Source organism: Malurus melanocephalus, unplaced genomic scaffold (assembly GCF_030028575.1).
Source record: "Malurus melanocephalus ecotype Western Australia unplaced genomic scaffold, MMel_1.1 scaffold_866, whole genome shotgun sequence".
Classification (NCBI taxonomy): domain Eukaryota; kingdom Metazoa; phylum Chordata; class Aves; order Passeriformes; family Maluridae; genus Malurus; species Malurus melanocephalus.
The window spans coordinates 70,279-87,939 of record NW_026624098.1 but is presented as its reverse complement, the minus strand read 5'-3'; the positions used below and the strand labels follow the sequence as shown (position 1 = coordinate 87,939).

The 17,661-nt window shown below is 45.2% G+C and overlaps 1 protein-coding gene across 1 annotated transcript; it reads left to right on the top strand.

Annotated features, from left to right (window-relative positions):
- Positions 1–96: 96 nt before the first annotated feature.
- MINPP1 (multiple inositol-polyphosphate phosphatase 1) lies at positions 97–16,789 on the top strand. Its single transcript, XM_057385780.1, has 5 exons — positions 97–673; positions 1,527–1,715; positions 2,602–2,699; positions 3,565–3,698; positions 13,097–16,789. Exons 1-5 carry the CDS (start codon positions 133–135, stop codon positions 13,494–13,496), a joined length of 1,362 nt encoding a protein of 453 aa, XP_057241763.1. The 5' UTR covers positions 97–132; the 3' UTR covers positions 13,497–16,789.
- Positions 16,790–17,661: the final 872 nt, after the last annotated feature.

Below are 17,661 nucleotides of genomic sequence, written 5' to 3'. Positions count from 1 at the left end.
GCCGTGAGGGAGGGACGGACGGAGCCGTGAGGGGCCGGGCAGATCTGGGCTGGGGCGGTCCCCGGGGAGGGTGAAGCCGTGAAGAAGCGGCCGCGCTCCGCCTCTTCCTGCGGCAGCCGCGCAGTTGCAGCCATGGCGCCTCGCCGGGACGCCGCTCTTCTCCTGCTGCTCCTCGCCCTGTCGCCGGCGAGCGCGGGGCTGAGCGGCTACTTCGGYACCAAGTCCCGCTACGAGGAGGTGAACCCGCACCTGGTGCGCGACCCGCTGTCGCTGGGCCCCGGGGCGGGCGGGTCGCTGCCCGCCTCCTGCGCTCCGCTGCAGCTCCGCGCCGTGCTCCGGCACGGCACCCGCTACCCCACGGCCGGGCAGGTCCGCCGGCTGGGCGAGCTGCACGCCCGGCTGCTCCGCCGGCCCGCGGGGACTGCCGCCTGCCCCGCCGCCGCCGCGCTGGCCGCCTGGCCCATGTGGTACGAGGAGAGCCTGGACGGGCGGCTGGCGCCGCAGGGCCGGCGCGACATGGAGCAGCTGGCCCAGCGCATGGCCGCCCGCTTCCCCGCGCTGTTCGCCGCCCGCCGCCGCCTGGCGCTGGCCAGCAGCTCCAAGCACCGCTGCCTGCAGAGCGGGGCCGCCTTCCGCCGCGGGCTCGGGCCCACCCTCGACTTCGGCGGCGATGGTGAGTCCGAGGCACCCGCGCCCTTCCCTGGGRGAGCTCCCGGCTCTCCCTGAGGGGCTGGCACAGTCTCACACTTTTCCTGAGGAAGCTCCCTGTGCYCTCTGAGGGGCTGCAGAAGCCTCCTCACCTTCCCAAGGGGCTCGGGGTGTTCCACCGCCTTTCCCGAAGGACTCCTGTGTCTTCCCTGAGGGAGCCCCATGCCCTCCCTGATGGGCTGGGGGTATCACCCTCGCCCTCTAAGGGAATCCTGCCTCTCCTGGAGGAACTCCCGCTGCTCCCTGAGGGGGTGAGGGAGACCCATTCCCTGACTGAGGGACTTCTGTGTCCTTTCTGAGGGACTGGGGCATGCCCCAACCTTCCCCGAGGGATTCCCGGCTCTCCCAAAGGGATTGGGGATGCCTCACACCTTCCCTGAGGGATTCCTGTGCCCTCAGGGAGGGGCTGAGCAGAGTCCTGTGCCCACCCTTGGGAGCTCCATCCCTCTCCTGAGGGACTCCCATGCCCTCCCTGAGGGCTGGGAGAGCCTCGATCCAATCTTGAGGGAGCACGATGACCTCCTTGTGGGGCTGGGGGACTCCTGTGCCCYTCCTGGGTGGCTGGAAGAATCCCACACCCTCCCTGACAGAGACCCCCTGATGCTTCCGGAGGGGTTGGGGGTATCCCCAGCCCTCCCCGTGGCTGATGGTAGCCATGAGACCAGTCCCAAATCCCCCATGCCCAGGTTGAGGAGGACCCTGCATCCCTTCCATGGGGACACAGCTGTAGTGGGCAGCCTGTCCCTTAGAGGTGGTGGCCACTTCCTGCTACCCCTGGGGATGGTGGTGCTTCCTCTGATGCYCACGTTTGCTTTCAGAGGTGGAGGTTGAAGTTAACGACTCCCTGATGCGGTTCTTTGATCACTGCGCCAAGTTTGTAGCCCTMGTGGAGGAGAACGATGCAGCCATGTGCCAGGTGAACGCCTTCAAAGAGGGGCCTGAGATGAAGAAGGTCCTGGAGAAGGTGGCCAGTGCCTTGTGTATGCCAGTGGAGGAGCTAAACGCAGGTAAGGAATTCCTGCCACGGGTGGCTTTGGCTCCAAGTCTGGCTGAGGTCAGCTTCCAAGACATGTAGTTATGCAGAGTAGGTAGTTTAAACTGGCTGTGAATTGGAGATGTAGTCCCTAATTAAATGCATGAAACTGTAAGTCTGTGTTGGTGTTGCAGTAATGAATGGTTGTTGTTTAGTGGTCAGAAGAAAAACATGTTTGAAAACATTTTTCCTGTAGGTCAAACTGGTTTTATCTGATTTTGGAGGGATTTGAGTGTTTTCCTTTTAATTCTGCTTTCTGAAGGTGAAACCCATTACAAGTCAAGCTCAGAGATGAAAAAGCAGGAGGCACAGACTTGTGTGACTGTGTTCTAACTTGCCTGTCYAGAACAGAAGTGCTGGGTTTCCCTGTGTGGTCAAGTGAAGGGGAAAACTCCCCCAAAATAAGTGTTGCTGTTGGGATTGCATCTTTAAGCACATGATGGAAACAAAGTTCAGCATGGTGCTGCTTGTACTCAGCTGCTAATGTGGAGGGGGAGTTGTCCAAGACCTCACACCTTCCCTGTGTTGACTCTTCTGTCCTTTGTGGTGATGAGGCTGTGCCAGTGGCTGACACCTATAACACATCAACAAATGTGCAGCATTTAATGTGAAATGCTCTTGTTTGCCCCTTTTAATGATGTCMTGTGAAGAGCTTGCAGTCCAAAATTTGGATTTTGCATGATAATTCTGTTAGACTGCGTATTTTTGGTACTTGGCCTTTTTCCTGCCTATTATTTATTGGATTTCATTCTTTGCATTGCCAAAGAGTAAYGGCAATTCATTTTAGAGGTGAATTGAGAGGAATTTGCTGCTTATGGAGCAGTGGTTAATGTCTTGCTTGTTTGTTGGATTTACTGCAGATCTTGTTCAAGTGGCTTTTCTCACCTGCTCATACGAGCTGGCTATAAAGAATGTGACCTCCCCGTGGTGTTCCCTCTTCAGTGAAGAAGATGCCAAGGTATGTGGGGCTTGGAGCARCCTGGTCTAGTGGAAAGTGTCTCYGCCTGTTAMATAGGGCTTGGAATGAGATGGTCTTAAATAACTTTTCATCCTAAGCCATTCTAAGACTTCTAATCTGGTTTTGTGGACTATCAGATCTCTAAACCAAATAAAGGCCTGTTAATAAAACCCAGATAAATGAGGCAAATGTTTGTTCCTCTTCTTTCAAAAAYATTTGATGTAACTTTTGATGTTCAGTAAGGCTCCCCCAAGGCTCTTAARGAAATTTGCAGCCCTGGGAAATAGGGAAGACCTTTGTATAGGTAGGTGGTTGGCTAAAGGGTGGGCAGCTAGGAATAAGTGGTCTTCTCTCTAAGAGGATCAGGGTCATGATGGGCTTCTGCTGGCACCTGCCCTGTTCAGTGTAGTTATAAATAACTCAGCAGGGAGGKGGGAAGCAACTTTAATGTGTCAGGAAAGGAGCAGAGAACAAGGAGAGCACAGTGTGCTATTGCATAATTCCAAGGCACAGTTCTGTCTGAGATGTGTGCACATCTCTGGAATGTGAAAACAGACAAGCTGAGTTAAAGGTGTGGGATGTATTCTGTGAGGAGAATGATGAGCCAAAGGCTAAATCAGAAGTGCTGAAAAAGGGGTGGATAGTGGTTGTCTTGTGATGTACAGCACCTCACCTAAGTGTAGCCAGATACTGAATTTGGTGGCTCTTTGGTCTCATCTGTTGTCTGGTTTTATGCTGAAGTGGTTTCAGCTGGAACCCTGATGTTTGTGATTGTTTGGGGTTGCTTTTGTGTCATTGCTCCGGGCCATGGAGCTCTTTGTTTTCCCTTAGTRCAATAATAAAAACCTGTGAGCTCTGACTTTAGGTGCTGGAATAYCTGAACGACCTGAAGCAATACTGGAAGAGAGGATATGGATATGACATCAACAGTCGCTCTAGCTGCATTTTATTCCAAGATATCTTCCAGCACTTGGACAAAGCAGTGGAAGAAAGCAAAAGGTAAATCAAAAGGCTTCCATGTGTTGGAAATGAGCTTTCTGTGGTCAATCCTGAGCTGGATTTCCTGTGAATACAACTTCATTACTTTACTTAGAAACATGGCAACATTAGGAGACTTAGAGCAGTATTGCTTTAAATTTTCATTGATGCTCTTGTGTCCAGAGAGTGTTTTTCCAGCTGTTAACTCGCTGATCCAYACGGGCCTTCAGGGGACAGCCAGATGCTCTCCAGTAGTAGTGTTCTGTTCCTGCACAGCTTGAGAGGAGCCCATTGAGTTAAAACACTGATTTTTTTTTTTTTAAACTAAAAATGTCCTTATGAAAAATAATTTGTTGCTTAAATGTTAATTTAAAACCTTAGGTAATGTTTAAAAGGTTTTAGGCATGTTCCTTAGGTAAACTGAATTATGACAAAATTAATATTTTAGTGGTCTGTCACACTAATTAATACCATAGCAGATTAGCATGAAGATGTTTATAGAACAGAATATCAAGGATAGGGCCATAAGATTGTATAATGCAAAGAGAGTGATCTATTTTGTTCTCTTTTAGTGGGATTTCCTCATTGAACTGTGACAGCCTTTCAGTSCTTACATTATATGCGCTAATTGCAGCTATGTGTCTCAACTGTGTATAAAACATCCCTGTATGTTAAATAATAACAATTTTAAAAGCCCCCCAAAAAAAAACTGTAGTTGAAAGAAAGAGGTACAGATGAAGATTTCTGACTTACTTGGAGCTGAATGAGCAGTTTGGAAAGTRGGAAGAGCAGGTGTCTGAAGCAGAGCTCCAAAGGACTGTGGTAACTTCAACCTGTCTTTCACAATTTGGCCATGAAGTTCGGTTGCAGTACCTGGGGCTCTCGTGTTGTTTTGCCATTATAGAGGGAAGCAGGCAGTGAGTGTAAAGGATCAGCACCCTAAATCTTGCAAAAATTCCAAGCTGGGTGAGCAGTCAGTTTTCAGGATGAGCATCATCCTAAGCTGGAGCCAGAAAGCTGAGGTAGCCGAGTGCCGCAGGAGTGTGTTACTCCCTTCCACAACGGAAGGTGGCAGTCATAAAGCACTGGAGACATGGGAATAAACTGGGTTGGGTAACCCTGGAGAAGATGTGGGAATCTGTCTCAGCCACTGTATTGGAACAGCTTGTCTCTCTTGGAATCTAGGGAGAGGAGGTGCAGCTAATCCTGTTTCATCTACGGAGAGAGATTTAGCTCTTTTTCATCAACGGAGAGAGACGTCCTGTGGGAGTGTGAGAGTACAAAGGAAAACAGAACATACAAGTAAAAAAATGCTTGACTCTTCTTTCTTTTTATGATGATGGTCAGCTTCAAGGATGCAGGTTAAATATTTTTGCAGCAGTTTCTTACTCAGACAGTGAATTTCTGTGATGATGAGATGTCTTTCAGTGGAATGTTTCAATTTGATGGTATTTAATATTAATTTATAACTGACTGCTTGCTCTGAAAATTTAAGARCAAGAAATTTACTTCCAGGGCATTAACTTTTCTCCAAGATCTCTTTCCTTTTTGGAAAGCTTAGATGGGCCGATCCAGAAGTAGAAAGGGAAGCATTTCTCTTCTAGGAAGAAGCTGAGGGATCTGGATTCTCTGTTCTGCTCCAGCTTTGGCAGTGGAGAGCAGTATTGGCAATGCTGTATTTTTGTAGTATACTTTATGTATTTATGTCCAATAGCTTTGTCCCATTTTCATTCCCCATTACAGTGAAACTAAAAAGAGGAATCTTGTCTTTATTATGACAACCCTATTTCTTCCATGAAATGATTGTTGCCCATGTGATCTGCTCACCAAACTTAGTTGTCTTATCAAAGCTTACTTTTTATTTCTTGGGTGGGAAACCCTTCCTGCTGATTACTCTATCCTTAAGAATATGAGGAAGGCATAATAAATACCTATTGCGAATTAGTCCAACCTTCAGTTTGCAGTGCAAAAGCTTCARATGTTTTTAGGATCTTTCATCATGTGAGTTCCAGTATAACTCTTGGATTTAAACTAGCAATGGTCTCTTCTGTGTAGGTCTTGCTGTAAAGCAAGCTGGTGTTAAAAGCTGTAAAAGGGATTTTCATTCTGCGATTGCTTTTGGCAGCTGCCCCCTTCCAGAGTGCCAGTGGAAAGGTGGATATCTATTCAGGAACTTCTGAATGATGTTGAGTTTGTCAGTAGTTGTATTAATGACCACCTCCTGTTAACCCAGTGCACRGGCCCTGTTCCTCTGCATCCCCAGCAGCAATTAAATATCTAATGAAGGTTAATTCTTCAGTAGAAAGTATCTATTCCTTYAGACCTTACCATAGGATCAGTGGACCTTTCAGGACCACACTCCTCCYCCACACCTCCTTACTAGTCTGTGAGGAAATGTCATGATCACATTTTTAGGGAGAAGTTGGGGGACAGGACTCTGTCTTCCATACAAATTTTCTTAATTACAGAAAAAAATGAAATGTATCACAAGAGATGTATATAAAATGAAAGCATTTTTGCTTAGGATATAAACTTTTCACCAAAGTTTCACTTGTTCCRTACCAAACCCATGTGATTTGCTGTATTGCAATGGCAGAGAGGGCAGTTGTTTTATGTTTTCACAATTATGAAGTGCTTTATGGACTAAAAACTGGTTTTTTTCCCAAGTGTGCCTGCTAGGGATAGAAAATAGCCAGTGGAGAATGATTTTTCACTGCTGATTCTCTCAGCAGTTTAATGAACAGTACTCTGCCATCAGCGAGCTCTGTGTGTGTTGATTAGAAATCCAGGTATTTTGGTAGATAACGCAATATGAAGCGGCTCATCTGATTTTAAAAACCTTTGCAGCTGCACACTTGGGCAGAGGTAGGTTTGCAAATAAGTTGTGGCACACTTTAGGCATATCAGCTATTCACTAAAGCTGTTTTAGATTTCCTTTTTTTTTGTTTTCTTCTAGCTTCAAATATTTGACAAGTCTGCTCTTCCTGCTTGTGGAAGAGAATATTAAATACTTGTTATTGCTTGTACTGTCCAAATGGATTACCATAAGGCTCTGGAAATTGGGAGACATGCTTTGTGCACCCACCACAGTATTTACAGTCTATGTTGATACTACCAGCCCAGCTGCRCATGTGCATTGCAAAATATTTGGTGTTGGTTTCGTCAGAGAGAGTAAGCAGGTTCAAGGTATTAAAAAAAGACTTATTTGAATATGGTTCAAGATCAAGTGAAGGTGATCTTAGTGAGTTATACCGCAAAGCTATATGGTAAACAGGCTAAATGGCAATTTATTGGTAGTTATTATTGTTCCGTGTAATTTGTAATTTGCCTTCCTCTTTGCAGGTGACTTCCCAACACAACTGGTAACCTTTCAGGAGTCATTTACTGCTGTGCTCTAATCTCCCCTTCCAAAGCTATGACTCAGTACAAAGGAATATAATGGGTGATCTAAAAACACTTCCCAGTTCAAAACTCTTTTTATAGTATGTACAAAGGGAAGTGAGCAAAAGGCTTTTACGTATGCAGTAGCAATGAGGTGATTAGATTCAAAATCCCCTTTTGCTCATATTGAAGACATTCAGTCAATTMTTTTATTAAAACCCCTTCACTGCTGCTGAGATGACTTTCATTAATGAACAGTCTGTCTCAATCAGCGGCTCTATCATATTGTACAGTTGGCTTTGATTGCTCCATCTTTCAAAGGTGGGACTTCTGACATGACTGAAGARTGCTTTTGGGCAAGCCAGAGGTGTGAAATTCTCCACCACTCCTTGTGGCATGTTCAGCAGCCATCCTGGTGGCTGCATTTCTGAAATGTGGATGTTGGCTGACTTCTCTCATCGAGAGAATGATGCCTGCCTGCCCTGGCAGCCCAGGGCATTTCCCTTGGGAATGTGGCCGTTCACCTGTCTGCCCAGAACTAGAGACTTAAAGCATTTCTTGTGCCTTTCAGACTCCCCAGAATGTCCTTAATCTCATGTTAATTACTTGATACGTGCTTGCTCAGGATTGATCTGAAAATGTATCCTAGCATTATAGTCCTACCCGTGTACATAAGAAAACCCAAATGAAACAGTACCCAGGCAAGTAACAGACAAAGGAACTGGTCTGACCAGTGTCCACCTTGGGCAGGAGGGGTTTGACAAGTGGCATCAGCCTCTTGGTTTGGTTTTGGTTTGTGATGGATCAACATTGAGCATTAGGGTGGTGCTGCTGCAGTTAATGTATTTCACCTCTGAGGTTTGAAACAATGGGAGAGCTGGGATCAACCAGGAAAGAGCYTCTGAAAGTGCAGCAGCTCTGTAGTGAAACACAAATGATGCCCAATTAGCTTGGAGTGATTAAGTCTTGCAGGACTAGATAAGCGCCTTTTAATCAGGGTTTTTAATGAGTTTTGTGTAGTCCAGTCAGCTTTCCCATGTTTGCTTTTGTCATGAGTGAGCTTGTTCCTTGTTGCAACAGAAGGAAAATTTTTTCTTGCCACGATTAGTGGTGGCATTTTTGTTGTGTTAGTGCTGATTCTGGAAATGATTGGCTGTCTTCTCTTCTGCTATTTGTGGTGGAAGTTTTGACGTATGAAGACAACACTATTTGACAGGGTTTTTTTCATTTTAACTTGTTTCTTCTTCCGTTTGGTGATAACCTTCTTAGCATCACCACTGCTAAGTATTTCTGCTGCCTTCTGAATCCCATCACTGCATTCCACGATCACTGCTAGTTCCTGATATGTTTAGGGTTTGTCCATCTCTTTTTTTCCCTGAAATAAATCACAGGGGGAAATGGGAAATTTGGAAACAAGTTTTGGAGTCCTTTGTCTGGCTTTATTAGAGAGAAAAGGGACAGAATGTAGTCAAAGCTTGCTTGTTAAACAWGTGTTAAGATGTCTTTGCAGTTGAGCCAGTTGAGCTCTGCAGCTGGATATGTTTCTTATTCCGCTGTTTCTTGGGGTTTGGGTTATCTCTAACTGGAAGTCACATCAGTGCTTAGGAAATAAACTTGGTTAAAAGAAAGTTCACTTTTTCCATATGGACTGTCAGGTATGGGAAGAGTAAGAATTATTTGCTCTTGAGGATGGGTGAACTGATGCAGAAGATTCAGGGTTAAACCCRAATCTGCTGAGATCCAGGAGAGCTAGCATTTGCCTGGATGATAAATCCCACATCTGTGCCYTCTCCACAATGCTTTTTTTTTCCCCATGGTGAGACTTGGCTTTTGGGCTTGTGGTGCTGAATTTTTCAGTACTGTCTTCATTTTCAGCTGTGGTTGAATTTACTTAGAAGGTAAAAAAATCATACAAAGCCAGTGTGGGCAGTTCAGGAGCTGGCACATCTCTCCAATGAACCCTGCTTATGCTCAGCCTAGTGAAAGCCCCTTCTGCTCACTTGGAAGTGCCCCATGAAATGAATATGAAACCAATCGCTWTCAGACAAGCTCCTAATATTTTATGGCAGAATTTTATGCACAGGCCCTTCATCTCCCTTCAAAGGTGGGAATGAGATRTACTCAGTGGAATTTCCCAAGCCATGTACTAGTAAATAAAAAGAAGGGGAAAAGTAGATTGAAATATCATTAGCAACTGCCAGGGTACGGTGCTGAGAACTTTGATTCTTCCAACATGACACTGAGTCATTGATTGATGGGGAGGCAAATTGAGTGTGGAAACATCAGACCTGCCATTTAATATTTTATTAGCCTGGGCTACTGTTTATCAGTGTTTTGTTGCTTGTTCTGTCTGTCTTTATCAGAAATGCAGGGGCAATGGTAACCTTTGCCTGCGTGTATTCCCTGAAGAGCTAATCTGTCGTCATTTTCCCCACAATTAAAAATACTGCTGTTTAACCCTGATGGCCACTTTTATTATCATTGCTGGATGATAGGAAACCACATCTGAGATGGAGCCCTGACCCTGGAGACTAAACAGGGAGTGCTGGAGCAGTCTGGGAAGTCATTTGCTGAGGGAGCTGGCAAGCTGTGTTAAAGAGGCTGTGGAGAACTCAGGATTGTGTCGTATCAGGAAACAGTTCTAATCTTCATCAAACTAATCCAGTGGGATAGCTCTGAGTGGGAGAGGTTTGTTTTGCCTCCCAAGGTGCTTTGGCCTGTTGGCATGAGGATTTCATGAGATTAAAGCAGGTGAAGGAAAAACTCAAGTTGTGCTGAGAGTGAACACCTTGTTTAGTCCCCCTTTTGTCACTTTTTTCCTTGTTCTTAAAAACTTTCCTTAAAAACTTGTCTATGCTGTAATTTGTTTTCTGCTTTGCAAACATATAGCAAAAAAATCCAGCAAGATATATTTTGTGATTTACTTTCATTTCAACATTCCTGTTTAGTAGCAGCTGGAAAGTAAAGCCAAATGTTGCTTAAAGCCAGCATTGATAGCTAGATTTTTTTTTTCTTTTTTCTTTTTTTTTTTTTTTTTTTTTTTTTTTTTTTTTTTAGCATTTCTGAAGCCTCTTTTGGGTGATGGGATGTGAAATCCATTCCCTGTGGAATCAGTAATGCCTATGTAAGGCTGTTTTGGAGATTCTAGCAGCAYATTTACATGTCCAGCTTCCTTCACAGTTAACAAAATACAGACCACCATGCGCTGGGATGACATGAAAATACAGATAAATAAGGGAAAAAATTTAAAAATCAGCTCCAGGAGAGAATCAGAATTCCAGGCCAATCTTGTAGAAATAATGCTGCAGGCTGCTGAGCACCTTGATGAATATGATACATCTGRGAAGTGTTAGGATGGCTCTTGAAGAGGAAAACATTCCTCTTTGGAGGCATCAGCAAGTATRAAATAGGGTTATCTGGCTGACCATAGTCATGATTGCCAAACCTCTTTCTCAACAGGTTTCCTTATCTAAAGAAATTAAGCAGATGGGGTTAAGGGGAAAGGTCCTTACATGGGGRAAAAAAAAAAGAAAAAAATTGCTAGGAATGGAGGGTAAGGACAGCTGATTGATTTTTCCTAGAAGAGATAGAGCTGGAAACATCTGAAATGCTTGAAATGTTGTAAATGCTCGAAGGAAAAAGAGGTGACAAGTTCAGTGGCATTACAAATGTGACAGTTTTACTCAAGATAAATCAGATTGTTTGTACTAGGAAGTTTATGATGGAACTTGGTGAGACTGACTGGACTGGAAAACTGCAGAGCTGTCAAGTAATCCACATGGRGAAAATTATCTTACCACCTGTTAGATAGAATCTGGGAGAACTTGCTGCTCAGGCTGAGTTATGAGGTTGTTGTAGCTGTCGGGAGATATCTCAGACTTCAAACAAATGGAGTTTTGAACAGCCTGGTCTATGGAAAGTGTCCCCACCATGGCAGGGGGTTGGAATGTGATGTTCTTTAAGGTCCCTCCCAATCCAAACCATTCCATGATTCCATGTTGGATATCAGGAATCAAGCAGACAGAGAGCTCATGGGTGCAGCATGGATTTGTGATGTAGCTTGTGGTTCTTGAATATTGTACATTCTGATATACTTATCTAAAGGGATATAGCTCATTTGGGAAATTGTGCAAGAACTAMGGTAGGATTTCTSAAGAARAGAAAGCTATTGYARAGCTAGAAGTAGAAGGGACTGAATGGGACACTGCATCTACAAACAGAAAAAAATAAGAGCAGTGTAYGAAGCTGTGCAACTCCTTGCCACAGGATGTTGTGTGTGCTAGAAATTTGGATTTAAGGAGAGATAGTACATGGATTTAAGGAGGTGTTTGGCAAAGGAATGATGCATGAGCTAGAAGCCATATCTGGCCYAGGATATTCCTGAGCTGGAAATTGCAGGAGATCAAAGGAGTGGCTGCCTGTCTCCTTCCATAGGCATCTGTGTCTTGCTGCCGTGACAGGGGGATGGGATTGTGTGCTAAAACTTAAGAATACATCCCTGCAAGTGTGTATGGAAAGGGAGGATACACATGAACTGGTAAAATGGGTAAGAGAAGGAAGGGAGGAAAAAGGGATTCAAGGATCCAAAAGCTTTACAATTTTATGATGAGTGAAGGGCTCATAAGTAGCAAGGGGAGAACATAGGCAGAAACAGAGATTTTGGAGGAGCTGAAAGAGTGTGGTGCAGCAAAGGCATAGGTGGAAAAAAATGTTACGTCCTCTGTAGGGAATCTTTCTGTGGTTTGGATGCTGCTTCTTTTGAATGGGAAGCAGAGGCAGGGTTTGGAGATGTTTTTTAAGGGATGTTTTGCCTAAAGAGAGAGTCTGAGGAGTGGAGTCAGAAGGTCTCAGGTTCACCAGAAGCACAGCACAAAGTGTGTGCTGCACGAACACCATGGCTATGGTGAGCTGGAATAGCCCATCCTGGGCCAGCACTGAATTCCTGCTGAGCTAATCAAAGTTCCAGTCCACAGGGAAGTCTCCCAGTTAACCATTTTTCCATTGCTTTGGGTTGGAGTGGCAGAAACGCCTCCTTTTCAGGCCAATCAACACGTGTCTCCTGAAAGCTAAACCTGTATTTACATGTGCTAGATCAAGTGACCTGGGCCACTTGGAAATGGTCCCCGAAAGCCATCATCCTTCTCTGGAACAAGGGTCAGATTTTCCTCTTGGCTGGTGCTTCCTGGCACAGCAAGCCAGCTCTTATCTCCCCTTTGGCTGAGTGGTGTGTAACCTTTTGTTACATAAGCTGTCATAATTCATGGCACCAGTCAGTGGCCTGGCTTGCTGACCTGTTACTGAGGGAGCATCATCTTCTTTTGGATTGCTTGGTGTCAAGAATTAATAATGGCAGTATTCCTGCTGCTCCTTTGGTCTGATAAACTGGGGAGGAATGACTGTTTTCCTGCATYGCTGGATCACTGTCTTCAGACTAAATTTGRTAAATRTTGCTGATGATTTGAAGGAGACTCRCGYCTAATGWAGGGCTTGACTATGTAAGGGAGCTCCAGKCYGTTCCCTGTACACACTCCTGGGCTCTCTGGCTGGGAGGGCCCAGAACTGGACACAGCCCTTGAGGTCCCTCAGCAGCTCCAGCACAGGGGACAGGCCCTGCCCTGGACCTGTGGCCACCCCATGGCTGGCACAGCCCAGGGCCATTGGCCTCGTGCCCCCCTGGGCCACCCTGGGCTCCTGTCCAGCCGCTGGCACAGCACCCCCAGGGCCTTTCCCCACGGGCCCTTTGCAGCCCCTCTGTGCCAGCCTGGAGCTGCAGGGCTTGGGCTGACCCCAGAGCAGGACCTGGCACTTGGCCTTGTTGAACCTCACTGCATTGGCCTCAGATCAGTGCTTGGACAAAACTTAGGAAGCTGCATTTAAAATGTCTGTAACACAGGGAAATTCCCAAACAGGTTTTTCTCAGGAGTAACACAAGTTCAAGATGCCCTTCAGCTGTGGTTGCTGGTGRCTCCTCAATGTGTTGGTGTTCTGTTTTAAAGCACAGGCTCTTGTTCATCCCTTTTGCTTCTTTTCTTTTGTAGTTCCAAACCCATTTCTTCACCTTTGATTGTCCAAGTTGGGCATGCAGAGACTCTGCAGCCCCTGCTTGCCCTGATGGGTTACTTCAAAGATGACGAGCCTCTCCTGGCCAACAACTACGCCCGGCACGCGCAGCGGAAATTCCGCAGCGGCCGCATCGTGCCTTACGCAGCCAACCTGGTGTTCGTGCTCTACCACTGCGACCACGTGAACGCCTCCCAGGAGGAGTACCAGGTACAGCTGATGCTCAATGAGAAACTGCTGGCTTTCCATCATTCCAACGAGACCATCTCCACCTACGCRGACTTCAAGGACTACTACAGGGACCTCCTGGAGAACTGTCACTTCAAGGAGGAGTGCGAGCTGCCCAAAGTCAACATCACTGCTGTTGATGAGCTGTGARAGGACAAAACAGAATGAGTGTTCTTCAGACTGCTCTGGGTTCAGTTCCATAAGCATTGGGAACAAGCACTTTGGATGATTTGCTGCTGCTGTGCTGACTTTCTAACCTTGCAGTTTCAGGGGGTTGTCTCAGCTCAGTGCACTGATTTCTCTATTGCATAAGCAGAGCTGCAAAAACACCTGCTGTGACAGGGAAGTTGTTACAAATGTGTGATGAAAGGCACAAGTACCTGGGGTGTTTATATGTACAAATAAGCTGATTTCATTGGTCAGTGCTGTTATGAATGCGACATGGATGAATTTAAGAGCTGGGGCAGCTTCTATTTTRTTTGATCTCAAAGTGGTTGGACTGATTCAGTATTGCTTTGTGCTGCCTGTGTTTCTAGCTGCTGTTTTCCTGTGCCACGCATGAAATACTTCAAACCTCTTTTTGATCTTTTTCCCAAGCTTCTAGAAGGGAGAGGGTACGTAGTTCTTCTCCACAGCTGCACAATTTCTGCCTGGACAACACCATCTCCTTTTGGGGCATTTTAAAGCAGGAGGAGTTCCTGCATGCATCACCTGCTTGAAAAGGGGCAAGAAATTAAAAGTCTTAAAGGCATCATCGACCCATCCTGCATAGCAAGTTAGTCTCCAGGGTAAGTAAATTATCTTTTAAAAGAGGTAGAGAAAAAGGTGAGGGAATGGAAAGTAGTTACTYTTCCTTCAAGGTGCTCTGGGACATGCAGCAGTTGTTCTCTAAATAATCTGGAGTGTCCTTTCACTAACACCATCCATTTTGGGTGTTATTTGGGCTGGGACATTCAGGTTGGGCTGTGCCATGGTTCTGACTATCTTGGTCCTGGCCAGGTRCTGACAGTTTTCCTACCAGCTCTGGCTGGAAGGCCACTCTGATGTCTCCAGCCTCCTGCTTGAAATGGAATTGTTGCTAACTCTAAATCCAGTTTTTTTAACTGTATAAAGATTGAGCTGAGACTTTTGCTAACTTGAAGACATCAAACACGCTGTCACTTATGTAGGCCTTATACATTCATTGTGCCACYTTGCTTTTGAAATGCAGCTGGTTTTGAAGGGTTGAATTGCCTAAAAGGACTGGTGATCTTTTAAAGCAACTGCACTTTAAGKTCCCTTATTCCTGAAAGCTGGAAAGTACATTTAAGTTCTGCACTGTGGTAGCAAAAGGAAAACTGAAGATAACTGATGAGTAATGTTTGAGTGGAGTCAAATGAAAACTCCTTCATCACCTGCAAGGGAATGAATGCTTGACCAAATTATCCCAAAGCAGATCGAGTTATGGATTTATGGTGCTGGTAGCTCTTGAAGTGTGCACTCTCACCCTCTAATGAGTGTTCCAGAGCTCACTCTGTACAAGTGGGGTTTGTTTTGCTGTGTTCCCTGGGCAGGAGGTGAAGGGTTGGAATAAGTGATTACCACAGCATAGCCTGCAGCAGTGGAGGGTATAAATGTCTATAGTGCACCTGATAAGTCCTTTTTGTAGGCTCACCCCCAGAACTGGGAAGTTAACTGCTGCACAAACAAAACCTGAGGAGAGGCCAAAATCCAAGCTGAGTGTGTAAGGGGTTTTTTAAAAAAAATTTCTTGGGAACTCAGCCTTTTGCCACTTTTTTCCTCTTAATATGCCTTGTGTAAAAGCACTTCAGGTTTACATACCTGTACGTTAAGGAGCAATTAAACACCTGGTTTTTGCTGTTGTTTTCTGAGTTCAGGGAATTTCCCTACCTGTGGTTGTAGAGCCCTGTTTTGTTAGTGCACCTCTGCCGCAGAGACCAAGAGATCACTGAAGACACKGATTCAAATATTTCAGCACTTGCCTATGTTAAATCTGCAGCTCTTTCTGAAGCTGGTGGAATGGTTAGGGAGGAGTTCTGAGCTGCAACAACCAGAGGAGTGTAGGTCAGGATAATTGTCAGCCCCTGCATATGACTTCGCTGCTTGATCACCTTTGCATGTCTCCTTTTTCACGTGATCCATCTTGAGACTAAGTCAACTGATGGTAGTGGTTGTGACAGATCCCAGGTAGGAACYTTTTTGCAACATTTGAGTCAGGCTGCAAAGAAATGAGCCTTTGTTTAAWGGCAGTTAAGTTTGGAAATAGCAGATACGAGAGTGAGAAAATCCACCTTTGAACAAATATTTTTTTCTGTGAGTCAGTGATGATTCATGAACAGAAGGGATGAAAGCCTGACTATGGGAAATGAATGGAGGATTCTGTTGTCAGTTCAGCAAGACTGATTTTAAGACATCATATTTGTTAAAAGATACATCCTTCTTCCTTATGGAGGGAGGAATACATTGCACTTGATTGCTTTTTTGAGCRTGTGCCAGATGAGGTGCAGGAATCAAGAAGTTCCTTCTATTGTGGAGTACCCTTTGTTTGGCYATTAGCAGGTTGATTGTATGTTTAAATTCTGTGGATGATTGCTCAGAAGCTGTTCCCTATTTCACCTCGGAGTACAAGTCCATCACACCCCCAGTGTAACAGATCTCTTCAGTGGCTGTCAGCAATTAACTGGGAAGAAAAATGTGCTGGTGGGGCTCTGATGTGTGTTTAGAGGATGCTCTGACTCACTCCTTTGGCAAAATTTAGAGGCTCAGTGTGGAAACTTTCCACCATTGTAGCACTATAGAAGTGCTGGGMCATGTAAATACTCCAGGCACTTCTTCTGGTTCTGAGCACTGGGGAGGTGACTTCACTCTGATCCTTTTATCTAATAAACATAGGCTTTTGTTTAGATAYTTAAAATAGAAAACAGAAATGGATCAAAGTATTTCTACAAAGTTGGGCACTCATTCAGTGTATGATGTTTCAGCGGGCTGCCACATCTGGCAGTGCACGTTCCTACATACTGCAAAAGTCCTCCAAGACAATGTTTCCTCCTCCCTGTGGCTCTGGAGGCCTCATCTCAGTCACCTGACAYGGACTCTCTGCAATCTTTCTGAAACTAGAAGCTTTCACTGATGRAAAACACCAGTGTTCTTGGATGCTGGCCTTCAATACATGTGAAATACATTTTAATTTGTTAAATGTTGAATCTTTCTGGCAAGTGAATTTTTTCTGTCTAGTAAGAACTGCTTTTGTTCTGGTTAACATCAAGCTTTCAAATGCAGATTTGTAATGATCTGGCACTAACTGGATGAATTTGGAGAACTTTTGGATTTTTTGTGCTGTGAAATAAAACCACACTTTTTTCATCTCTGAGCAGCAGTAATTACACAATCTTTGGTATCATGGCTGTGTTTTGCTTCAAAATACATTTGGGAAGTTGCTGTTACTTTTGTTGGTGTCTCTGATTATTTTAAGTCATCAGATTGCTTGGTGGGTAATAGAAAATGTCTTAATTTAGGTTTTTACTCTCACATTCTGAGGGGACTTTGTTTCCAGGAACCCTGGTTWAAAAAACAGCAACAATTTCCTGATGAGGTTTTTGCAGATGCAAAAAGGGTGTGGTGGCTGGAATGGTATAATCTTTGATTATGGCTGTTTCTGTGTTTTATATGAAGATTTATTAGCCTGTAAGACATCTGGGAAATAGAAAACAATCGAGGCTGCTTTGTTTAAAACAAGGAAAAGTCCCCCAAACTGTATAGTCACAGGCAAACGAGTGAAATGCCTCTCAAAGTAAGACACCACATAGAACTTCAGGGGAGGACCATCCATCCATCTCACTCTCTCCCTGTTTTTGAGGTCTATAATACATTAAAGAGTTGTTTATTGTCTAACTTTTCAAAAGGAAATCAGTATTATCAGGTGCTGCTGAGGCAGGAATAATAGCTTCTCTTTAAATTGTTAAATTCTTGCTTTCATGGGCTTTAAATCACAGCCTATTTCTCCTGATCTGACTGGACTCATGTCCTCCAAAGGGGGGTCAGGCAGGAGAAGGAGAATCACACCCAAATGCCAGTGYCCTGGTGTGCCCACTCTGTGAGCCAGGGAGAGTCAGAACCCTTTGAGTTCTGGGGAGGTTTTTTCTTGCCACCCTTCCTCTTGCTCTGAATGTGCTGTCTCAGGGCCAGCTGCMCTTCCATCACCTGCACTGTCAGGAGCTGGGGAGGCTGCCCTTGGGTTTCTTTGTTTTCAACTCCTGCCTGTGTTTTGTGTTGCTTTGCCTGCTGGGGGGTGTGGGTGCGTTTTGGCTTTGACATG